The following is a 27048-nucleotide window of genomic DNA, read 5'->3' as shown; positions in this document are numbered from 1 at the left end:
AAAAACTCTAGAATAAATAAAATTCAAAGCTTTGGTCTGAATAGGCCATGCAAAAAAACGTAACAATAAAAAATGGCTTCGTTCAGGTACAAGGAATATTTTTTGCCTTGATACCGAAGCAGGTGTCCCAAAACAAGCCAGGATTGGTCGAAAGTTTTCAAGGACTCCCGGCCCAAAGTTGACGTGGAATAACTTTTAATGATAATGCATGATTCGATTGTTTCTATAGAACTTGTTCTATGTGTCTTGTGATTAGATTTATGGTGGGTTTTTTTTTAATTCTTGGTAACGGACTTGAGACTCATATGCGTAATAGTGGTCTTCTTACTTATTTTCCTTTAATTTTTTTTTTAAACGATTGTATCCTTTTTTACTGGTGGCAGGACCTCTCGTGAGTCCGCACGGGTAGGTACCACCACCCCGCCTATTTCTGCCGTGAAGCAGTAATGCGTTTCGGCTTAAAGGGTGGGTAGCCGTTGTAACTATACTGAGACCTTAGAACTGATATCTCATGGTGAGTGGCGCATTTACGTTGTAGATGTCTATGGGCTCCAGTAACCACTTTACACCAGGTGGGCTGTGAGCTCGTCCACCCATCTAAACAATAAAAAAAGCCTGCATTCGACACCACAAGCCAGCTTATTAAGCCAAGATAAGAACAGTTAGTTTTCGGTTTCCAAGGTCCCAACGCTTTCACTTAAACTTTTATCCTACACATCTGCCAGTAGGCTCGAGGGGCTATTCTGGGTTCAGTGTGGTTGGTTGGCCAGCGCACGGACTTCAGTCTGAGATAATTTACTAACATCTGCCCTAGCAAGTGAAGTACTCTACTAAAAGTACCGGATCGGAATCGCGACCCACTGAGAAGATGCGGCAAAAAACTTTTAGGTTTGACGGACTCTGATGTAACCGTAACATGTGGTGGGTTCATCCATCTCTTATATCCAACACAGATATTACGTTTATGGTAACTTATATTTGAACTAACCATAGTCACTTAATTTTAAGATTTCTTTTTATATTTGCCTCATCTTTAAAAGGGAGAAATTTACTTACACTTTACTTACTTACACTTCACTGGTGGCAGGACCTCTTGTGAGTCCGCACGGGTAAGTACCACCACCCCGCCTATTTCTGCCGTGAGCAGTAATGCGTTTCGGTTTGAAGGATGGGGCAGCCGTTGTAACTATACTGAGACCTTAGAACTGATATCTCAAGGTGGGTGGCGCATTTACGTTGTAGATGTCTATGGGCTCCAGTAACCACTTAACACCAGGTGGGCTGTGAGATCGTCCACCCATCTAAGCAATAAAAAAAAAAAAAAATACAGTCACAAGTATGTATGTATATTGCAGTCATGTAAGTTATAAGGCTTCGCCTGACTGTAACGTTATAAAGGCCAAGAGTTGGCACGCCTCAGCTCAATAGACTTCGATTCATCATGACTCACAAGGGTTCGGGCAACGACTTGCGAAATGAGCTCACCTTCACCACTATTGAGCCGGCTCGATTTCGAAGAATAACACCTCATTGTTGCTTTATTTCGTCTGATCGTGCTTAGAGGTTGTATTCGAAAGCGGTTCTCGGCCGTTTCGTGTGCAAAAACTCAGGTCAGCGTTTGTTAGCGGGTATCGAAATACGAAATGAACTAGTTCGAAACGTTTTAGCTGATTTTGCATCCTCAAAAGGGAAATATACTTCGTTTCTTGCATACATATCGTAACGCGTGGATACGTTCCGTGAGATTTTCATAAAAAAAAAATACGTCAGCAAGTGGAACAATACGTACAAAACTATGTCTCACAGAATGCAGAATGCCTCTTCTTATTGGGCAGCGGATGCTTCAAAGTTGTTAAGACGCCTCAAAACTTCGGGAGCACTTTAATAGAATTCCAGAGGAAACTCCAGTGGACTGCCACAACCTCGGATACTTTGTGATCTATCAGCTAAAATAAGTTGGAAGTAAAATACTTAGAACTAAATTTTTCATGCCTCAGAAAATTACCTTGACCTTATACTCGTAATTAAGATTAAAGCAACTGTCAAACGGACCTACTATTTGAAAGAAAAAACAACTACATACAAGTAATAGTGAAACCTTAAATAAGGTATTAGCCAACAATTAGGAACACGTCATTATACAAATTGTTTGGACACAAATCAAAAGTAACCGAAGAATGTAAATTGTTTATTCAGATTGATTTTGTGGTTTGCAGTAACGTTCAAATCTGAGTATTTTAAGTTAGTAATGGCATACTCAATAAACTGAATTCTATAAGAAGGAAGATTAGTGTGGATGTTTACTGGTGGCAGGACCTCTCGTGAGTCCGCACGGGTCGGTACCACCTCCCTGACAATTTTTGCCGTGAGGCAGTAATGCGTTTCGGTTTGAAGGGTGGGGCAGTTCTTGCAACTATACTGAAACCTTAGAACTTATATCTCAAGGTGGATGGCGGCATTTACGTTGTAAATGTCTATGGGCTCCGGTAACTACTTAGCACCAGGTGGGCTGTGAGCTCGTTCACCCATCTAGGCAATATAAAAAAGGCATCGGACCTCGAAGGCGGGCATCCAGAGTTCGAACAAACAATACCTACATAGTGCGGGCAATCTATGGTGACAGCCGAATAAAGAGAGACTACAAGACAAGGATCTTAATTAGCCCATTCTCGGTTTTGCCACGTTTTTATTAAGGCACTGAGTGTTTTATATATAATATACGAATAATTAATTTTAAAAATTAAAACAGTTTACCGTATCGTCGTAGCAACTTAGAGAGAGAAGTTTAATAGAAACAAGTAAATCAATGAAAATTACACAATTCTACAAATGGTTGTATTACGTACAATATGATTTTATTGCCTACGTATGTGGACGAGCTCACAGCCCACCTGGTGTTAAGTGGTTACTGGAACCCATAGACGTCTACAACGTAAATGCGCCACACACCTTGAGATATAAGTTCTAAGGTCTCAGTATAGTTACGACGGCTGCCCCACCCTTCAAACCGAAACGCATTACTGCTTCACGGCAGAAAATAGGTGGGGTGGTGGTACCTACCCGTGCGGACTCACAAGAGTAAATTTGAATTAAAAGCGTTAAAGCTTAAACTAGCTTTAAATAAGCTAGTAAATAACATATAAACGAAAACAATATTGTTTACGAACAGGGATGTCAAAAACAGGAAAACTTGTCGTTGCGCAGCGGGTAGGGATGTCTGGACGGTCGGCAACCTTATGGTGATATTTCTCTTCCATTATATGTCACATTTTCACGGAGAACATGTGTCGTACACGAGTGAACGCGTGTCGAAATAAAAAACCGACCCCCAAATAAACGAGTCGACAATTTAGCGCCATATGTTGGTTTAATCGTGGATATCATTCACTGAACCAATTAGGGAGACAATCGGACCAAATACGCTCCACTCTCAATACCTCAGTCCACGTTGCTATCCACACAGCCGAGGACAGGCAGGAATAGCGCAAGATGATGCAGGAGAAAGTGATTAGAGGAGGCCACGACCCTCAGCACTGAGGATTATCGACGCAAGGAGGAGGAGATTTGGTCGTCACAATGTAATGACTGTTTACGACAGACTTCCAGCCTCCGCGTAATGTACATCAATAATTACAGAAGTTTCAAGAATGATTGATAATTTAGTACGAACTGTTTTGGGATGTCTCTGACGTTCTCCAGAAAACACGAAGATTAATTGTGCTTGATTACATCAGAAACATTAAAAGTATAACGCGTAATGTTTTCGTCAAGTCACGGCTTCTGTTTTTTTCTCATTACAGTTGTTTAAGTATATATTTTGTCCACAGTAACAACGGGAAGCTATAAAAAACAAAATAGCGAAGCGGAACGCGCGTAATAGACACTTGATCCTCGGGGATATTTAGGTGAAAGCCGGTGGAATCAAATGCTATTGTATTATAAAAACCTCGTCAGCATACCTCTGTACTCGAGAAGGGTCATGGATTTTTTGTTACGAGATCGCAATTAATAAAGAATCACATTACTTAAGTTGGTGGTAGGACCTCTTGTGAGTCCACACGGGTAGGTACCACCGCCCCGCCTATTTCTGCCGTGAAGCGTTTCGGTTTGAAGGATGGGGCAGCCGTTGTAACTATACTGAGACCTTAGAACTCATATCTCAAGGTGGGTGGCGCATTTACGTTGTAGATGTCTATGGGCTCCAGTAACCACTTAACACCAGGTGGGCTGTGAGCTCGTCCACACATCTAAGCAATAAAAAAGAAACATATATTTTTTATAATTACATATTTTTTGTACTAAAAAACCTATAAAATATAATTAAGTCACGATATAGAAAGTAAGTTTCGATGGTATTCGCTCTTCATAATGTCAAACCATTTAAGCAAAGATTTTTTGTAAAGTTATTAAGGACCTACTTCTGCGATCATATCCTTCTTTTTAAAAGATAGTTTGGAAAGAGTAAGAGCGCTCCGTAAACACTGAGTTTCTCGCCGGATCTTCTCAGTGGGTCGCGTTTCCGATCCGGCGGTAGATTCTGCGAAGCACGGCTCTTGCTAGGGTTCGTGTTAGCAACGTTATCAGGTTTGAGCCCCGTGAGCTCACCTACTAGTTAGGGCTACGCTGATATAGCCTCTCAAGGCTCTCAGCTTAGGTAGGAAAAAAAAAGGAATGACATATAGATTTTTTGTAAGAAATACGATCTGCGTACTTAGTGCGAGTTTTTTAACGTTCTCGATAACGTAAAAGTTAACTCAAATTTGTACGCAGTTGGAACAGCAACAAATGTAGGCAAACGTTCCAATTCCAAACAATATTGAGTTAACTTTTACGCTATCGAGAACGTTAAAAAACTCGCACCAAGCACACTGGTATCTTAGAGTTGAGTATCGTCGTAGAGTTGTCAATCATTAAAAATTTGTAAGTGATTTAGCAAAATAGGATCGACATTTAATAAGCGGCTCCTTTAAATGTGATGAGCATTTAAATAATTCTGATTAATTAGAACGTCTTTATTAATATATAATTTTGATAATTAATAAAATCAAAGCAGAAACGCCTAGGCGGTATTAAACAAAAATATTTCCGCCATTCGGTACTTCACCCGACTTGAGGCGGATATCAAAAGATGAAGTATTTTATATCAATTTGCGCATTCGTGCAAAGTATATTTAAGTAGCCCGTCCCTTCCCGGCTTTAGCTTTTTAATGGTACCATTTATGGAGACGGGAATAAAACGTTCGTGTAAAGGAAGACGAATGAAGAATTCGCATGATGAAACACATCGTGACTTGAATAAGCAGATTATCTTATCTAATTCGCATACAATAGTTGCAATAGTACAGACACAGCCCACTGAGTTTCTCGACGGATCTTCTCAGTGGGTCGCGTTTCCGATCCGGTGGTAGATTCTGCGAAGCACGGCTCTTGGAAGGGTTCGTGTTAGCAACGTCGTCAGGTTTGAGCCCCGTGAGCTCACCTACTAGTTACGGTTACGCTGAAATAGCCTCTCAAAGCTATCAGTTTAGGTAGAAAAAAAAAGAAAGCAATAGTACCTTTTATTTATCTATTGCTTAGATGGGTGGACGAGCTCACAGCCCACCTGGAGATATCAGTTCTAAAGTCTCAAGTATAGTTATAACGGCTGCCACGCCCTTCAAACCGTCACGCATTACTGCTTCACGGCAAAAATAGGCAGGGTGGTGGTACCTACCCGCGCGGACTCACAAGAGGTCCTACCATCAGTAAAAGTATCTCATAGTTAGATGCAGTTAAATTTGTTAATTCAAGATTCATATGACTGCAAAGATAAAAAAAAAACGTAAAAGTAATGATTCATCTAAATTCGAAGGCAGAATATCTCTGTTGTACACAGACGGACACTGATTGGCCATTGTGGCGGTCAACAATAAGCAATCATCAGAGTCTACTGCTAATGGTGGCAGTTTCACGCGAAAACCTCTTTATTTCACAGCTCGTTACGGTACTACACGTCACTCTTTTTTTTTTTTTTTTTTTTTTTTTTTTTTTTTTTTTTTTTTTTTTTTTTTTTTTTTTTTTTTTTTTTATTGCTTGTATGTGTGGACGAGCTCACAGCCCACCTGGTGTTAAGTGGTTACTGGAGCCCATAGACATCTACAACGTAAATGCGCCACACACCTTGAGATATAGTTCTAAGGTCTCAGTATAGTCACAACGGCTGCCCCACCCTTCAAACCGAAACGCATTACTGCTTCACGGCAGAAATAGGCGGGGCGGTGGTACCCACCCGTGCGGACTCACAAGAGGTCCTACCACCAGTAAACAAGAGGTCCTACCACCAGTAAACAAGAGGTCCTACCACCAGTAAACAAGAGGTCCTACCACCAGTAAACTCGATCGTAATGGCTATGAAAATACAACAAGCCTTGTAATTAAAATATGTAAACTTGGAAATAAAGTCGTCGTGGCCTAAAGAATAAGACGTCCAGTGCATTCGTGTTCTCAGGCGGGTACCAATTTTTCTAATGAAATACGTACTCAACAAATGTTCACGATTGACTTCCACGGTGAAGGAATAATAACATCGTGTAATAAAAATCAAACCCGCAAAATTATAATATGCGTAATTACTGGTGGTAGGACCTCTTGTGAGTTCGCGCGGGTAGGTACCACCACCCTGCCTATTTCTGCCGTGAAGCAGTAATGCGTTTCGGTTTTGAAGGGCGGGGCAACCGTTGTAACTATTCTGAGATCTAAGAACTTATATCTCAAGGTGGGTGGCGCAGTTACGTTGTAGATGTCTATGGGCTCAAGTAGCCAACACCAGGTGGGCTGTGAGCTCGTCCACCCATCTAAGCAATAAAAAAATAAAAAAAATTACGACATTATTTAATTTTTATCTCTGGGATCGCTATCAAACCGTTGGCCTATCGCTATCAATTACTTTAAAAAGCCGTTTCCGTTCATCCTTACCGTCTATTGTGGAAATGAAAAGGCATCGGAAGTCATCGATGCCAGTTCACTTCAACGTCAGACCGTGTTCAAATTGAAATTCCGTATCTTCTATTTGTCCAGGTTTACAATTCAGTTTTCCGAGTTGATCCATTCTCCCGCAAAGACCATTACTGTTTTATTGGCATTCAATTCATACGGAGACGGCTTTTTATTAACCTCTAACTTTGTACGTTGCAACAATCTACCCAATTTAATTACAGGTTCGTCCTAAACAGAGACACGTCCGAAATTTTTCTTGATTGTTACGACTCTATTTATTTAATATTAGAAGTTTATTTTCGTGATTTCGGTCCCTTGGAACGTGACCGTTGTAAATAATGGCCAATTTCGGTCGTTTTGAGGGGAGACAGAGCAGATTGCTCTCAGGAATCAATTAAAATTCTGTCACTGAAGGCAATCGGGCCGTTTTACGGTTTTATTTTGGAATCGGGTAATGTTTATTCGTATTGTGGGAAACGACACCCCGGGGGCACATATCCGATGTTCCTTTAATAGGGCTACCATTGTATTTGAAGCGTATAATTACGATTGTTTACTAGAGGAAATATGTTGCTACCTAATAATGGATTAGTTTGGCATCCACTAAATGATTTCGTGGGTATTCATTAAAATAATTGAGACAAGAGATGATAAAAAATATAATTTGCGCTGTTACTATATAACTGATATATAAACTTCGTAGATTCATACACATTAAATTCTTATGAATGGTAGAATTCACGTTTTGGGTCTAAGTAACTACTCAACACCATGGAGAACCGTGAACTCTGACTTCCCTCAATGTAACAAAAAACCCATCATACATTCCTCAAACAGATTCTTTGTCCGGACATTTTTTTATTACCTGCGCTAGATACTGAGGTTCGGTACTGTGAACGAATAACTTCTTCCCTCCGAAGTTCATTTACCTATGAATGGCATTCTATTTCTGCCGTGAAACAGTAATGCGTTTCGGTTTGAAGGGTGGGGCAGCCGTTGTAACTATACTAAGACCTTAGAACGTATCTCAAGGTGGGTGGCGCATTTACGTTATAGATGTCTATGGGGTCCAGTAACCACTTAGCCCCAGGTGGGCTGCGAGCTCGTCCACTCATCTAACCAACACAATAAAAAAATAAAAAAAATTGGCCTCTCTCGTGGTTTCAACGCTGACAACCCTATCATAAAACAAACCCCCACAAGAAATCCTCAATCAATTGTGCCCATGTCGCATTTAAAAACTAATTTTATCAGATGCAATAAGACATATTCTGTTCTATCGACATAATCCTTCTTTGGCTTCCTTAATATCGGCCCTCGGAAGATTTGTAAGCAACTACGGTACCCTTGAGGCGCATTTCGACAATGTTCCTCTAATAAGTATCTATTGTGCTCTCCCACTAGGTTAATTACGGGATGTCTTTGAACTCAGCTATCGTTTTGAAACTCGAACAAAAGATCTGGTAGTAATATAAGAAATTGGGATTCATTGGATTGTTAAATCTCTTTTCTAAGTCACGCGATATGTTAGATACAATAGTTACGATTGTATGATATAAAAAGCAGGCAAGCCGGTCAACATAATGCGACTATATAGTGCCTTTATCTTGTTTCATGGATTACTCCGGACGATGAAGGCTGCTTCAAACCGGACGCCCTATGAAGGAAGTCTATATTTAACAGTTTAATATAATAAATTAGAAGTCTAATTAACAACGTATAATTTATAACTTACCAGCTGACCCGGCAGATTTCGTAGTGCCTCAATCGATAAATAAAAGACCTAAACTTTTGTAAAAATTAAACTTAAAGCAAACAAAAGGAATCCATCCGACGGGGGACACATCAAATGGAAAACAAAATTGTCATGTTTTATTTAATTCAGCGCATTTTCATATTTATCTACCTTTTAAGCCTTCTCTGGACTTCCACAAATAATTCAAGACCAAAATTAGCCAAATCGGTCTAGCCGTTCTCGAGTTTTAGCGAGACTAACTAATAGCAATTCATTTTGATATATAGAAGAAGATAGATTTGTGAATACAGTTTTAATTGTTTGTAAAGTTAGTTTAGTGTCGTCCTTTTAGTGTTCAGAAATGAACAGAGATGTTATTAAAACGTAGATGCAATAATACGGCCTTAAACGTTGTAGCAGTTAAGAGTGCGGCTCCACTATTTCTTCTCACTATCTAGTGCCAAGAGACAGCAAGATTAACTGTGACTTTACAGCGCGCAATACATAAATGTTTTAGGACATTTTAATTTGTTTCCTCTCCGCGAATTTATGAGTGGAATTTTATACGTACAAGTCTTTGTTTTTATCTTATTTTCAACGAGCAAACGGGTTAGCCAGAATGCAAAGCATAAAATACAGTTTCGTATATCGCTAACAAAGCTTTAGCACTCGTGAAAGTATTTCACACCAGAGGAAAAAATTTAGATCATTTCAATACGTGCGAACCCAAGAGTTTTTATATAAATTTCAAAAGCGTCTTTGCAATTTAATAAAGTATCTGACTCGACACCGTCTTTCTCCTGTCTAAATTTCAATAGTGGGTTTATTGAACAGTCGGAATTTTGTGAATTTTCTGGATGTCTTCACCAAATTTTTCTTTCCTTGAAACTTTAATCGATCTACGAAGAACATTTACGAAATAATTAGAAAAATCAGCGTATTCAAATATCCCGCTTACCAACGAACTGGATTAAGAGTAATTTAGCATGGATTACTAATTTAAGACGCTATCTGAATAAACTATCTTGGATCTATCGGTCATTGGATTGGCATAAATTTAATGCGAAACTTAATAATACTAACATGCCTGTTCCTCTAAGTCAGGGCTGTCCAAGCTACATACCTTTGCGGGCTAATTAAATTTACTACGAAAGCTGGAGGGCCGCAGAAAAGAATATATTCAAAAACAAAACAAAAACAGGTATTCTCCCAATAATAGTTTAAGATAAACTTTTAAATGACATCATGGGAATGGAATGTTATAAGAATAAAGATAAATTATACCAAATATTGATTATATATTTTAATTCTAGCCAAGCCAATTATATCTAAAACTATTTTCTGATTAAAACATGCGTCGCGGGCCTTATGAAAACAAGCCGCAGGCGGCATGCCTAGTCAGTCCTGCTCTAAGTGATACTATTTAAACTTTATTTCATAAGACAAGCAATCGTGTCCACCTGGTGTTTCATCAGAACGGGAATACTGCCTCCCCTTTTGAGACATGAGGTCGAGGTGAAACAGTAATGCGTTTCGGTTTGAAGGGCGGAGCAGCCGTTTTAACTATACTGAGACCTTAGAACTGATATCTCAAGGTGGGTGGCGTATTTACGTCGTAGATGTCTATGGGCTCCAGTAAACACTTAACACCAGGTGGCCTGTGAGCTCGTCCACCCATCTAAGCAATAAAAAAAGGTCCCAATTTATACAGTGGTTGTTCCACTATTGAAATTGAGACGATTGATATCTTGCCACCGAAGTTGACAAAATGGCGTGCAGCATTGCAACATACACTGCCGCCCGTTGTTTTTTTTTTAGGTAAGTAATCAGTAAGAAAGAAAGGTGGTGGCCAGAACCCTTAAATATGAGGACTGCGACTTGACGATGAGGAGCCCAAAGAAAGGCGGTACCAACAAAGACTTTCAGCTGTAAAACAGATATTTTTTCATTATACAATGCTTTATGCTTTTTGTATTCAAGTTTAACAATATTTGCTATGTGTATGTGCATTACTATAATTCTCATGTTGTATTTGTTATTTTAGCTGTTCTACACACACTCATAGCTTTTAATTATTATTCTCAAAATCCTCTCGCAGGTCTGCTGGAAGAGATTTCTTAAAGAAATAAGCATTGCCTCTGTACATAATTTTCCTATTACTCTGTACTATGTCTTCTTTTCTGTGTGTACATAAATAAATAAATAAATAAGATTGAAATTAATAAATATTCGAGTGTAAATAATGTTTATACAAGACGTTTCCATGGTGAAGCCTAAAACATATCGAGTATAGTGTTAATACGCGATTCATGCGCCAAGAACCTTCAACTGCGCTATCTAAATACGTAACCTGTATGAGAAAGCAATGTATCTACTTAAAGAGTAGAACACAGGATTTCCATTAGATACCTACTTATCTTGACGGCGGCTGCTGACATCGGCATGATCGAATTACTCCGGAACCTCCAGCTAAACGTGGTTGTCATAACGAGAGTACCCTTGTTTTGAAAGCATATTAAATTCCAAGTCCTTCTAGGAATCGTCATGTTATTATATTTGTGATACGCCAATGAATCGAGTTTTATTTGCAAATTCAATTTGCATTTTTACGGTCGCCAAACTTCGAATAGTACACACCCATTTAGTTGAAGCTTACTTAGTCATGAGTTCTGGTTTGCTGGGAGAAACATCCAGTATCCAATACATTTGAGACTTCAATCTTTAAGTTTCGAAGTGGGTGGCGGAATCGCCATGTGCTATCTACGGGCATTGGTAATCACACGTCAGTGTTAATGCAATATTATTACATTTACCTTATTAAATAGTTCAGAAACTTATTGGTGGCTATAGCCCAATCCAGTGATGAATCTACTGATACTGAAAGATTTCCACCGCTCCATTGTCACTCACACAAAGTTATAAAAACAATGCTAATACAATCATTATGTGGCCAGTATACAACAGATTCTGATATACCTGAATCAATAACTTTGATAATAACTTTTTTTGCAATGCTTTCCCTAACGAGTAGATAATAATACCAGGTACCCACTTCAAACAATATAATAACGTCGGTTCTCCAAACCAATCAAAACTTGAAAACAGGCTTAATTGCCGCAATTCAAGCCAACAAAATTCTAAATCATTCGATCATGGAAGCGATCTTCGCGTGACCGTTATCACGTAACGTGACGGTGTTATGCACAATCGGGACGATCCGGTTCCTTATCAACGAATCGATAACAATTCGATTTTTTATCGTTATCGATTTTAATTCAACTTAAAGGCGTGAACCAGGGTGAAATAAAGTCCAGTTTTGGCCGCACCCTTCGACTGATTATCGTCGCCATTGGTAGAAGAATTGTTTGTATCGATACGTTATCAGCATCTTTACTTACAGCATAGTTATTTTAGAGTCATATGCAGTATTGACTTTAGACATATTTGAGGGACAGATAATTGGTGCGCGTACAATAGTCATTTAATTACTTATATTCTTTGAAATGTATCGACATCTTGAACGATGTATCGAATTGTAACGAACAATAATATATTTTTCTAGACTGTTCGATTGTCGATTCTTATACAATACCGTTCGTTATTTATAATGTAATAGAAGTTGATTGTTTTAAAGATAAAACACTTTTATGATCATAATTTTTACTTAAATAATTCCTTTTAAATTCGTTTATTGATTGTTCTTTATCGTTTATGCACAACGGCTTTATTGTGTTCGGTATCTTGGATCTCTGGCGACATGAACATTAGTAACGTAATGTAGTTGCTATCCAAAACGGTTAGCTCGGATAGCCGCCTGCATACCAACGGTAACGGTCGGTAAATTGTTGACTAGTGACGTCATCGTGCAAACATGTCGTGGAAACCGAGTCACGCGCGGTCGACCGCTCCAAAACTTGCCTATACACCGACACCTCACTTCTCCCCTATTCGTATCCGTCCATGCGTGCGCGGTCATTGTATGAATAACATTATGGGAATATCGGGTTACTTTAAATTTTGTGACTGAGGTGAGCGCAAGGAGCATAAATTAAGGCTAATGAATGACTTATTGTTTGAGCGACAGGAAATTATTATTGGGCCGGTCGAGTTGCATGAGCTCGAGTGAGCTAGTATCTCAGACGACCATTAACGTGGTCTAATTTGTTAAGTAATTTGATGTAACCGCATTCTAAGGTCTAACTAGTTAATTGAGTCGACTTTCGTTTCATTTATAATTTATTATTTCAAAACATGTTATTTTTACGAACACTTATTCCTATATTGATTGATATTCTAGTATGTCTATCATATGAATACGATATTAAATCACCATTTATAATTTTTAGAATGAAAGGATTTGAGTTTTTTTTATGATTGAAGGATTACTGGTGGCCCGGAGGCTTTTCCAGTTTCACCAGGACAGGTGGGCGAGCAAAGGCTTCAGCCAGGAGGGATGGGATTTGCTAACAGCTACCCGAGCGCCTCCGAAGGAGACCTAACAACTCAAGAGCAGCTGCTTGGCGAATGAATGTACTACCGGATCGGAATCGCGCGAGAAGATCCGGCGAGAAACTCAGCGAGCTGATGCATGGGTTAGGTTGCACGTCGACCTCTTTGTCGAGTTCGACGAGTACGGTTACCAGAGTCCCTAAGCCTGCTCCTAAGGTTAGAGCTGAGGGGGTCTAATGCAAAGGTTATTGAATCTGATGGATCCGTAAGGACGTGTCTAGGGCGTCGACGGTGACTGGCTCCAGCGTGATCAGGATTCGGGGAGTGAATCTGAGTTATATACGTGTGTATATTGTATATATCATACAATTTCCGTTTCAACGCGTAAAAGTATTATTTGTAAGAAAATATCAACAGCTGTGCTTAGCACGCAAAATGAGAATTAAAAATATGTAAAAATCAATTTCTCCATAACATACCTTTACAATTGAAGTGGCTAAATCCAAAATTTTTGTTTTTTGGTAAACGCCAAAAATGTAACTGAAGAATTGTAGCTGTTCAGTTTCGATTTTAATACTTTAAGCCTTAAAGCGCATACTTCAAAATCTCTTAAAATACTTTAAAACTTGAGGTATGCGCTTGATTTAAAAGTCCGCCTCTTTCAGTGTACTTTGTCCCAAGATTAAAATTTAAATTAAATTTTTAATTTTATAAACCGATAGAATAAATTTTTATAAGTCGTTCAAACGTTTTACTGGTGGTAGGACGTCTTGTGAGTCCGGGCGGTACCACCACCCTGCCTATTTCTGCCGTGAAGCAGTAATGCGTTTCGGTTTGAAGGGTGGGGCAGCCGTTGTAAAAACTGAGACCTTAGAACTCATATCTCAAAGTAGGTGGCGGCATTTACGTTGTAGATGTCTATGGGCTTCGGTAAGCAACAAAAAAAGTGTAAAACTCATTTTCTTAATAAATTTAGTTAAGCTACTTCAATTCTAAAGGTGCAAATTATTTTGGATAACAAAAATCGTATCGTCCTTAATACGAGTAGCACAAGCTGACAATCATGCATGTATTGTGTTCGAAAATTAATTAACTATTTCAGCTTTACACAAGCAATTGCGTTTGAAAGAACTTAACGTAACAAAAGCGCCATACAAGAAACGACTTTGTTCATTCGTTATAGAGTTTCATTTGATAAGAAAATTTTCAGCGAATACGTTGAATGAAATACGTTTATATTATAGAATACGGTTCGTTGTTAGTTAGAAAACTGAAAGAAGGTCAAAACTTGAGTATGACTGAGGTGTTGTTCTCTCTCATCGGAGTTTGTAGCTAATGTGTTTTCAACTCCGAACGACCCGACCTAAAACTTATGATGAATATTTTCTTTGTTTTTAAATTAGCTAAGAAATTGTATCTAATTTAATATGACATTATTTCAGGGAAGTTATGAAAGTCCTGGGTTGGTGATGTATTTAAATATTTTATTTAAATGATTTTTGGAACGAAGGTCCTTATGGGACGATGCGGATACCCTAACCGGAAAAAAACGTCCGTAACGTAAGATTTTTATTAGTAATGCACACAGTGTACGACTTAACTTTGTAATAACGTACAAAAAATAACATATTTTTTTTATCATTCATTGACCACGATCTCAGACCGTTCGTTTGCGCAATACACTAACTCTTATGCAAACAACCGTGAATGAAGTGTACCACAATAAGTTCGCACATTACCGAATGACCGTGGGTTGTTGCGAAACCTCCAATTTTATTTTCTTTATACCTCGAATAGAACTTAATTGTTTTTATAATAAGGAACTTCGTTCCTATCCGGTGTCCCACGACACCATACATCTTTTTATATTATTATTATTATTTGGTATAAAATAATATTGAGCTTGTATTTTATAACCTTACTTACGATTCAAGGTGGCTATAAGCTCAGCGTCATACGTGGAAGGGTTCGACATGCAACTTAACCCACACTCAAAAAAAAAACAATCCTAAGAAGTGACCAAAGGCCAAATATACTTACTACAACTTGAATCCTCATGCCGCTTTCAACTTGAAGTCAAAATTATGTGCAATGTTTATTATAAATTACATTATTATTACTCTTACTACATATATTGATGACTCAGATTATTAATTATACGAATTTGTCAGTGAATGTCACAAGAATGTCTTACATAAACTAATCGTTAGATTTCTATATTTTTTGTTTTCATTACGAATTTTAATGAAGAGTTCTTTTATTTTATTTTCTATTTCTTTTATTTTCTATTACTCTAGATCAAATCTTCTTACTGGTGGTGGGACCTCTTGTGAGCCCGCGCGGGTGGGTACCACCGCCCTGCCTATTTCTGCCGTGAAGCAGTAATGCGTTTCGGTTTGAAGAGTGGGGCAGCCGTTGTAACTATACTGAGACCTTAGAACTTATATCTCGAGGTGGGTGGCGCATTTACGTTGTGGATGTCTACGGGCTCCAGTAACCACTTGACACCAGGTGGGCTGTGAGCTCGTCCACCCATCTAAACAATAAAACAAAAATATAATCATATTTTTATTAGCAAATTTTTTACTAATGTTTTCTTTGATGGTGATTTGACTAATGAACATTAATATGATTTCAATAATTCCTCTTTGAGTACAATGAGTACTTTCAGTACAAATACAATATTAACGTTTGTCATTTGTTATTTGGGAGATTACTCGTAGAATTTTTAACAATTAAGTTGTTATTTCAATTTTATTGTTACGCACCGGAGCAGATATGAAGTGTTATAAATTAAAACCTCTGCTTGTCTAGCGTCTTCCGTGCACGAAATTTTAGGAATTTTTGTTCCATTACTTTTCTCACTTGTTTGAGGTTATGTTACTTGAAATTGTGGATACCGAAGTGTAGGATCGATTATTCGTCTTACGCAAGTTTCTGGGTCGGGAATTTTGTAAAGTATTTAAGTGGGCAAGTGACAGTGTACTTGGGTCAGATGATTGATGGCATTTGGGTCATAACTTACTAAGACGCGTCAAATAGTTCAATTTTCTATTACTGCAATGTTTCATAGAAGAATTACAGTTGCGCCTATTTACGTGAAAAGAGATGCTATACAATTTTTTTTTTATGAATAAAACTCTGATTTGATTGACAGCCTTAACTAACACAGTTTGTATTTTTTGCAATTCACTTCTCAACGGTAATGTTAGTTCACGTGCCGTCTTATGGAATGTTTTGTAGTGTGAAGGAAGACTTGTAAAAATGTGATTGAAACTTTTGCTTTTACGATATCGGGTCACATCAAGCATGTTTTTATGCACAGCAGTAATGTGTTTTGGTTTAAAGAGTGGGTTAGCCGTTGTTCTGTAAAACGGAGATTTACGTTGTTAATTTCTATGGACTTCGGTTACGTGACACCAAGTGCTATAAACGCAAAAGTAATTATAGGTATCCCACATATATTGCTCATTCCTAGACCGAGTTGGTCTCGGTTCGCAGTAAATACCGCCACTGGCCTCGAGACATTTTTTTTCATACCTATGCAGATAGCTTTGAGAGGCTATTTCAGCTTCTCCTTGACGTGTAGGTAAGTAAGCCCACGGGGCTCAAATCGGGAGTGTTGCTAACACTGGCCCTAGCAAGAGCAGTGTTTCGCAGAATCGAAGACCCGGCGAGAAAATCAATGGGTTGTGTCTATGGGTTAATTTACTAGTCGAGCCCTTCGTCGCAAGCGACGGGTTTGATAAGGACGGTGACAGGTGCTTGGGGTACCTAAAAGCACCGTTAATGGATCTGGCGGATCCGTAATGACGTGTTTAAGGCCTTGAGACATCAGTTCTAAGTCTCAGTTTTATAGTACAACGGCTGCCCCACCCTTCAAACTGAAACGCGTTACATATTAACGGCAGAAATAGGCAGGGTCGTGTTGCCTACCCGTGCGGGTCAAAACTCACAACACGCCATACCACCAGTAATTACGCAAATTGTAATTTTTTTTCACTTTTCATTTTTATTACACGATGTTGTTCCTTCACCGTGGAAAAAACGTATTTGATAAAAAAAAAATTGTACCATTTTGCCAAATTCGAACGCCGGCATATTCATATCGCTTGGTACGAATGCACCGGGTGTCTTACTTAACCTTTAAGCCACGACGACTTAGATGTTCCAGTCATCGCTTAACATCCGCCATATACCTATATCCCATATATCCAGGTACAATCCAATTTTTACTATCACTTCTGGTTGAAAAGCGATATTTTTTTATTTAATTTTACTATCCTGATAAATTTCTTAATCCCAATTATAGTAAAAGCGAATCAGAACTAATCCGATTTTTAGGTCTTCGGGGAACCCTTGACAGATAGATAGACCATACAATAAAATTGGAACATCTATCTCATATCTTAAAGTCGAAGCTTATTGGGTTCAGAAACCTCCGAACACCAGGTGGCCATGAGAAATTTTCGTCTACAAATCCCAAACAAAAAAAATCTCATATTTAAATACTTTAAGTTCTGTGAAATGGTCTGTTTTTACGCGGTGTTTTTTCTCTTAATTTTTATTCACTAGTAGTACATTTACTTAGTCCATTTAGAGTAATATTATTTTATTAATATCTGATAGCGTGTTATCAGTATTGACTCACATTACGAAGCTAAAGATATCGCAATGGTAGGATTGCTTGAGAACTTAGTCATTCAATTTACAGAGAAACCGGTATAACAGGAAACCAACACTTATTTTTCTGTAAGAAATTTTGAATCCGCTTTTGTTCCGGTCTTAAAACAGCCTGTTTTTTTTTGGCTATTAATATTGAATTAAAAGATACTTTAAACGAAAAAATCACGTAGTTGAGTCTGTACATGATATTAACAAAGAATATTTAATTTTTGAAAGTAAGTTGTAACAAAGACCACGGAACAAAGATCAATGTGCCAACGTGGGCCGTAATATCGGCACAAGAGCAGGTAAAATAGCAGTTATTTTTTTACCTTTTGTATACTGTGCGGCCGTCACCGTCAGAGAGTACAGCAGTAGAGCTGTAAGCAAGCCCATCTCACTCTTGCGCGTGTGCATGTTTCTTACAATTAATAATTTCTATCACGTCACTATAGCAAAAACTTGTCACCAACTCTGAAGACGCTCTCACAGAGTCTCGTAATCACACTATACACGCACACTATCACAGAACTCAAACGCACATCCATTTGAAAAAATGTTCGTTTATCCGATAAGGTAGGTAACCAACCAACTCGCTCGTGGGACGAAGTACCTATGCAGGTAAACGAGTAAGCCTATTAAGTTTCAAGTGACTTAAAACTATTCGTTTCTCAATGTTTTACATGAATTAAACACTAATAGATGCGAAGGAAACGGTAGTTCTGCCCAATTTTATGTTTGAAAACTTCATATTATTTCGTAGAATAATTTCGAAGTTCAGAGCGAGATCGGGCGTGACGCGAGACACGACCACCCGTCGCATCGTTCGCGGCAGACTGATGTGAAGTGAGCGAACAATCAACAAGTTGCAAAGCGTGTTTCGGCGGGCCGTTGTATCAGACGCTTGGAGCATGCGCCATCCGTTTCTGTGTTCACACTCGACTAGCACAATGTTGACACGACGCTTCCGCCGCGATTTGCGCGCCCTTACGGCCAACCACTGAAACTAGTAAACTGGTTGTTTTTCGCGCAAAAACCAAGAAAGATCTCGCCGCTTACAGCTCACGAACTTGTTTTAAGTCTGCATCTAGTTATTCAACGTACAGAAATAAAATTAAAGTCTACTTTCTAGGATGCTTAACGTTTATTTTTGTTTTCTAACATCTCACAAAACATTCTTTACGCTCAGTTGCTTTTGAATCTTTGTTATTTTTACAACTACTAAATTCTTGTTCACCTTTCCCACTCTTTGATACCTGTAGTAGAAAAATAAATACAAAAAAATCGGGCATTGAATTAATTTAAAGTAAATCAGATTATAGCTAGAATTACCGACCTTGTAATTCACGTACAAGTCAATGTTCTGTATGTATCTAGTTCTAGTCCTCAGGCCAGGGCCACAGACGCCAGCGTGGGGCGTACACGGCGTCCATTCACCCCACTCCCCGGCGCACGATTCACCGAGAAGGCTCTGTCGCGATTCCGCCAACACCGGTTCTAACACTGGGGCACTGAATAATGAATAAAATTCAAAAATGTTCGAAAATAACTCTTGTTGCTGTGAAGCGCAAAAATGAATAGTTGCTTACTCTTGTTGCAATTCTTCTTCAGCATTTTGACCTAAAAAAATAAATTTAACTTATTAAAGTACATGGTTAAAAGAATATGAATTTTACCTGACGTAGATTAGAGATGAGATCACAGTGTGATTACCGTAGACATAAGGTGAAAACGAAAATCGAACTGCCCACCTTTAGACAGAATGATTTCCTTCAAATCGTTACCAATTTCGCAATAGATTTGGGAAGTCGGAGATTTTGGAATCGTAAAGTCATGACTCCAAGCCGACTTAACCTAATAGGTGTATGGCTCTAACAAAGAATAAAAAAAAAAGTCATGACTCCGCTGTTTGTGGGATTGGTGATATGAGTTTGCCTCATCACTAGTGATTGTCTGAATCTTAGACTAGAGGTGCATAAAATATAAAGAACAAAAAGGTGATTACCTTCACTACAGTCTATGCCAATAAGAGGATACACATCCAGCCTTCGCACTTGTAAAATAGCAAATGGAGCCAAATCATTGAGGTTCATCTGATAAAAGGGCGAATCTCTATCGAACGATCCGATTTCGACGCGCTCTATATTGTCCACAGGTTGACTCATGGATTTTGGTGACTGGAACGCAGAACGATCATAATGAAAACAAATTCAACTAAAATAAATTTTTGCATTCCGAAAAATAAAGTCCACCTCATAAGAAACTCCGTCCACGATTCCAGCATCCCACGGATACAGCGGTAGATCGAATTTTTCAAGCCATCCGTCCTCATCGCAGAGCTCAAATTTGGACGTGCCCAAAAACCAGTCCGGTGATGGTGTCATTCCTACTATTATCGAGAACATATGGTGCGTTCTATCAACCCTGAATAAAGAATGGGACGGTTTCGACATAAATGGATGATCGTGCTTTTTCCCTCTTATTAAAGTACGGGTACCGCCGTCTAAGACCATCTGAAACATTCGCAGAAATTACTAAGAACTCAACAATCAGATGGATGTGTTTTATATTACGTTTTTTTGATTATCACACAATATCACACAGCAGTGTTTGTCCAACAAAAATCGGTCATACTCACTAGCGACTTAAAGTCGGCGGATTGTGGTATCTGTCCTTATTGGGTTAGAATACCACCACGAGTAATAATTTACGGGTTTGGTTTTTATCACACAACGTTAACCCTTCAGCGTGAAGTCATTAGAAAAATAGGTACCTTGTTATTTTTTTTGGGTGTGGGATTTGGACGCTGACAAAGTCGCATCGCTCAAAACGCGTACGCCGGACGTCTTATATCCTTTAGGCCACGACAACTCGAGCTTTATTCCACAGAACGTTGTCTTGTTTACTTACCGCATCAATGATTTCTCTTTCGAGAGTTGTCGGTGTGGGTTTCACTACTAAGTCGACCAGGCCCGGACCGGCATTGGTACCTTGCAGCCATAGGGTGAAGTTGTTCCCGTGCGACGCCCCTATCATGTGAGTGTAGCCATTCTCATCAGGCTTACTGGGATAATGTCGGGGATGCGCTAATCGAGACCATCGCCCATTGAATATTACCTAAAAAAACGTTGAGGAAGGCATTGAGTACTAAGCCGTAAAATAAAGGGAAGCTCTTAGATGCTTGATTAAGCCTTCTCGTTAGGAGTTACTGGCCATAAACTGATCCCGGTTTCAATAAAACGGGCACAACGTGTTTTGAAAAAAGCCAAGAATCTACTTGGATACACAACAGGTAAAACGCAGATCATTCGCACATATCAATTAAAATTAAGTTTAGAGTTTAATCAAGCGAATACTTTTTTTTTCTTTTCATTTTACTAATTTCGAGTTCAAATACTTTACAGTTTTCGTAGTCACGGACGATGGAAGTCATAAATAAAAAAAATAAACATTAGATAAAACCATTAAAGTAATTTGCATAAGGTAAACGATTCGCAAATATTGTTTAAATACTCACACGCACACGTACATATTATTATGTATGTATATAAACACAGCCACAATTGGCTAAATTGGTCAGATTACTGTGTGCCTATAAATTTTCACTAATTAAGAGTCAGAAGCCAGTAGTAGCCGAAATCGACATAAATTATTATTATTACTAATATGAAATACTCTTGTACGTCGATGATTACTGTTCTGAATTGACTAAAAATCTGTTCTCTCCAAACAAATAAAATACTCGGCGCTAAATACTGCACATCGACATTTAGAGACAGATAATCGGCTAATTTCGATTTCGTAGAGCGTTTTCTCTCTCGCACACTACCTTTGTGGCATTTATCTACAGAAAAAACGCTTATTATTAGAGATGGGAATTTACCAGGAAAAAACCCAAATGTGGGAAAAAATTCCCGAATGGGATAATATTCGGGTTTTTTCATATTTAGCACATGTAACATCTAGGTAATATGTATGGATGGATGATATATATATGTTGTATACGTGAATTCGCTAGTTTTCGCTATATTCAGTTACGGAGCTGAGACCTGGACACTGAAAAAGACCGGCAGAGACCGCGTAGACGCCTTCGAAATGTGGTGCTGGAGTAAATTGCTGCAGATTCCATGGACTGCCTTTCGAACCAATGTGTCAATACTAAAGGAGCTTGATGTTAAAACTAGATACTCCATAATATGCATTTGTAGAGTATTGGAGTTCTTTGGACACATTGCTCGAAAGGAGGGTCACAACCTTGAGCAGCTGATGGTGACGGGCAAGATAGAGGATAAACGTCCCAGAGGCCGCAGTCCCGCGAGATGGTAGGACCAAATTCTGTCTTGATTGGACATCAAGCTCCACGAGGTCAAGGATCGCAGCAGCTGGAGAAAAATCGTACAAGAGAGATTAATGCAGTGGGGGAGCCACGACCCTTAGTAATGAGGAGAACGACGCAAGGAGACTGTACACGTCACTTTTAAGGAAGATTGGATAATAAATCCCCATGCGCTGGACTGATCAGGTGAAAGACCTTACTGAAACCCCACTTAACGAGTGTGTGCACCAGGCCTCGGTTTGCAAATTATGGAAAACATCTGTCAAGGCTTTAAAAAGCAAGAATTCCACACGACCAGGACTGCTCTGCCAAGAGCAACCGACTATGATGATGATGGATAATAAATAGTCAGATACCTCGTATCTTGCTTCGCTGCATAAGTTACATTCGTCTCTGATTGGCAACGGAGGGCTGTCTCGTGGACGCTGATCGTCCATATGCAGTAAAATTGTGAGGTTATTGCCGGTATACCAGGCTTCCTTGTTCTCTGCGACCATCGCTCTTATCCGCACTTGCTGTTGGTTCTCAGAATGTTTTGGCGATACCCAATGTACCTGATGAAAGTTAATTTAGATTTATTCTGGGCGTACAATGTATCGAGTAATATATTTTAGGATCAGCGCCATCTAGTTTATTAAATTGGAATCCAGTGCTAATCGGATTATAGGATTCGCATTATACGCAATTCTGCAGCATACAGTGCGTTCTTTAAAATGCGTTTCAGTTAAATTTTTACTCATTTAACTGTAGGTCAGTAGCAACTTGTTATTAAATGTCTACCGAGGACACCGCGAATTCCATTACACACCTTGATACATGAGGTCGTTGAGGTCGTCCTGCCGTTCGAAACGCACAACTAATAAAAGCCAACAACAAAACCAACGAACCTCACCTCAACCTGCGTTTTGGCTGAATTATCCGCATTTTCGACTGTATTTTGACAGCGTTCGCTATACCTGGACCTCCAATCCGTGTCCAAGGTCTTCAAGCTGCCCACGTCAGCGAACTTTCGTCCAAAATCGTATATATTGTTGTCCACAGCCGGATCTTCGGCAGTTATCATGAACCAACGAAACGGACGGCTGTTTTCTCTTGAGGTAACAGTTACTGCAAAGATACTTGTGTTGGATATTTGCTTGCTAAGTCCTGATATCCTTTTAAGTACCACGATTCGGGTCTCGGGAGGATTCTCTCTGCTCGGACTACTAAATAATTTTTTGCGTAAAATCGCTTTTCTGTAAAATATTTTTTAGAAAATTCCATATTTTTTTGGTGAAGGACCTATCTATACTTCTGTGCCAATACTCGTATTATAAAGAGGAAAGATTTTTTGTTTGTTAGTATTGAATAGGCTCCTAAACTACTGAAATGATTTGAAAAATTCTTTCACTGTTTTGAAGCTAAACTATTTCCTAGTGACATAGGCTATTCTCTATTTTGAAAAAAATTAGGGATCCTTACTAAAACGCCAATAATGTAACCCAAGGTGTAAAAAATTACATAAAATATTCTTTACATATAAACTAATGAATACTAGCGAAAACTATTGATGATAGAATAAAATAATGTAGGTACTACGACTTTGTGGAACACATTATTATTTTTAATACATTATACACACATTATATACCACGCCTTTTAATTATTGCTTTTTGTTTCGTGTACCTGCTTGTGTTGCTTGGACTATCTATTTCTTGTGTACTTTCTCCTTCTTTTATATTTGTGTTCGTCTTAAATAAAAACTTTCTTTGTGTCCATTTGTGTTTGCAAAGACTTTATAATACAACCCAAGACGACTAAAGCCGCAATAAGTGTTCTTTTATTTAAAAAAATAAAATATCGTCAAATATCGTTGAAATTTTTGTTAAAGACCCGAGCGGAGCAGGAGCGGGCCGCTAGTATCAGATAAAAACAAAAAGCTTATCTAAAAAAAAGAACTTTATGCAAATCATTAGAGCCGTTTCCGGGGTGCACGAAATACATACAAGTTAATATTATTAACGAGAAATTGATCGTTACAAGATTAGCGATACAGCTTACCAAAGCTAAAAAGAGATTCCTGAAAGAAAACAGTTAGCAATATTCTTAAAGGTTAGAATGCTATGATTTTCGATTAAGTTTTGTTAATTTCGCCACCGGATCTTCTCAGTGTGTCGCGATTCCGAACCGGTGGTAGATTCTGCGAAGCGCTGCTCTTGCTGGGGCTAGTGTTAGCAAATTCTCTCAGGTTGAACCCGTGAGCTCACCTACCCGTCTGAGCGTAGCTGGAATAGCCCTTTAAGCAAATAAAAATAACATTAATATAATTTGTCGATAACTTATAAAAAACTCACAAACATAAGTCTGGTCCGGTGTATAATAGAGGTTTCCTTCTTTCTGAACGGCGTTTTCAATGTTGAATACGTAGTAGCCGCGATTTTCTAATGGAGTGTTAACAGTTGCTAGGGGAGGTGTGTGATCGCACTTTCCCATTAACCCAAACGCCTGGGATACTGCGAGTGATAACAGCAGTAGACATTTCAACAACCTAAAATAAAATATATCGAGTGAATTTTTTTTTATTGCTTAGTTCGGTGGTCGACTCACAGCCCACCTGGTGTTAAGTGGTTACTGGAGTCCATAGACATCTAAAGCGTAATTGCGCCACCCATCTTGAGATATAAGTTCTAAGGTCTCTAAACTGATAAAAAAAAGCTTAGATAGCAAACTGAACTAGAAATTATTTTCTTATTTTTTTTGTGATCCTCTTGATACCGTGATACTGTTTTTTTTAATTATTCATACCTATTCTAGTAACATCGAAGGATTATTCTAGATTCACCGAACTAGTAGATGAGCTTGCGGGGCTCAAAACTGACATTCTTGATACTGGTTACATTAGAGCGATATTGTAAAATCATTGTAATATTGTCGAACCTTGATGCGTGCGCAAATTTTCAATTTTTTTTTCCCCTGCCTAATCGTTGGTAACCTAAGGGACTAGAGAAATTTTTCAAGTTAAATAAACTGTTATAACTCTTATTTATATATACTTATGGTGCATTCAGTAAAACGATGTTTTGTCTTATTCGCGATCGTCATTTCATTAGTCTTATTCGATATCTTGCAGTTTTAACATTGTTACTTAGTCCATTTTATATTCCAAGCTTAAAATGTCAGTCAATATACAGACAGCGCGGCGCGCAGCATAGTTATCCAACTGGGAATTCGGGAGTCAATCAGTGCAGATATTTAACTATTATATGTATGTATGTATGTATGTGTGTATGTATATGTGATTGTGTATATAATATGTATATATATACTTTTTTGTGTATGTATTCGTAGCTTAATATAAATTTCATTGCACCTACCACTATTTACTCTGCACTGCCTTTGGTTGACTGATAGAGAATGCCTTAGGCATTAAGTCCGCCAATGTGAATTTTACATGAAGTGTAATAAATAAATAAAATAAGTGAAGTGTGTTTTTTTTTCAAAAAGACAAATAGGTTCGGGCTTCTACCATAACGTCTTGAACTGACGTTCAAATATTCCGTTACTAACTTACATACCAACACAATAAAAACCGAATAAATATACTCTTGAAATATAATGATAAAATAATTTATCTATACCTACTAATAGTATAAAGCTGAAGAGTTTGTTTGTTTGTTTGAACGCGCTAATGTCAGGAACTACTGGTCCGATTTGAAAAATTCTTTCAGTATTAGATAACCCATTTATTGAGGAAGGCTATAGGCTATATAACATCACGGTAAGGAGCACCAATAAAGAATGTTTCAAAATAGGGGTTTAAATAGCTCCTTAACATTCTATAATTCAAAAATATTTTCACTTTCTATGTAAATGAAGTGCGGGTAAAATTTAGCGCTATGCCAAAGTAATTATTCCACGCGGACGGAGTCGCGGACAAAAGCTAGTATCTAATATAGTGTAATAATAGTTGCTAACTTTTTTTAAATAGCTAGACGAGATCAGTGTCTCCTTATCTAAGTTACCATAGGAGCTGTTGTACTATTAACGATGCTAATCAGTGTCAGACATGAAGCCCGAATCTCGGTTATATCGTTATATACAGGGTGTCCTACGACTGATTGTATCGTATCAGAATAGGCTCTACCATTACTGATTACGTGTCTTCAGGTTGACAGTGGAATAGTTCCGGTAGTAAACTAAATCGCGCGGTAACAATTTCGCCAGTAGATTTATAACTAGCTAAGACACATATGAAATCCACAATAAAAAGAGAATCTTCCGCGCGTTTAAATTGAACCAAACTATCAATTTGTTAAAATAAAAATGAAATAGCTATACATATGTATCCAGTATCCAGTAGGTATAGTTTGTTCGAAGTGACAAATTGATCACAAGTTTCCACCGAAATAATTGTGATTAATTACGAAATCACGCACATCAACTTTATTGTTCGATTTAGCTAATTACGAACTTAATTATCAAATGCTGTTTGAACGCAAACACTCACATACTATCGATCCGTTTTTCCCTGGTAATCACGTATATTTTTTTCCGATTCCTCACAATAAACCACTATTATAATAGTTATATTCAATTCGTCAGCTAGGCAGTCGCGGCGTCAACTGAACGAAATATCCCGAGAATAAACGCCTATTTGGATCATAGCCAAACTTTACTCCACAAATACGGTTCATTTCTTACGGATGCGTTCGAGATCGACCACGTTTTTGCGCTTTGTTTCCTATCTACCAGTAATTGAATAAGGAAATATCGTTGGCCATTACTCAAGACGATTCGGGTTTTATTTATTTTTTTGTTTTACATCTACATTCTTCTATCGAAAATAATAAATTCGAGAAATGCTTGCATTGGTATTCACGAATCGATGATTTAGGCACACGTTTTCCGA

The 27048-nt window shown here is 38.3% G+C and overlaps 2 protein-coding genes across 3 annotated transcripts in view; both read right to left on the bottom strand.

The window, feature by feature from the left end:
* LOC100127100 (1-cadherin) overlaps positions 1-18768 on the bottom strand; it is a 271341-nt gene extending 252573 nt beyond the window's left edge. The window contains exon 1 of the mRNA XM_021351441.3: positions 18157-18768. Coding sequence (XP_021207116.2) covers positions 18157-18241 — 85 coding nt within the window. The 5' untranslated portion in view covers positions 18242-18768. The remainder of the gene's footprint in view (positions 1-18156) is intronic.
* A 181-nt stretch (positions 18769-18949) lies between these two features.
* On the bottom strand, positions 18950-26796 carry LOC101745107 (spondin-2). 2 transcript variants are annotated; one of them, XM_012694846.4, is made up of 10 exons: positions 26647-26796; positions 24494-24687; positions 23053-23267; positions 22517-22714; positions 20735-20941; positions 20077-20337; positions 19830-20001; positions 19414-19444; positions 19161-19335; positions 18950-19080 (listed from the first exon to the last, which is right to left on the bottom strand). In XM_012694846.4, coding segments are annotated over exons 1-10 (1554 nt in total). In that variant the 5' UTR covers positions 26649-26796; the 3' UTR covers positions 18950-18981. The 2 variants fall into 2 exon arrangements, with proteins under 2 accessions (XP_012550300.1, XP_062525406.1); XM_062669422.1 differs by having other exon boundaries at positions 18950-19335.
* Between the last annotated feature and the right edge of the window lie 252 nt (positions 26797-27048).

The sequence above is a fragment of the Bombyx mori genome, chromosome 7 (genome assembly GCF_030269925.1).
Source record: "Bombyx mori chromosome 7, ASM3026992v2".
Classification (NCBI taxonomy): domain Eukaryota; kingdom Metazoa; phylum Arthropoda; class Insecta; order Lepidoptera; family Bombycidae; genus Bombyx; species Bombyx mori.
This window is presented reverse-complemented; position numbering and strand designations above follow the sequence as displayed.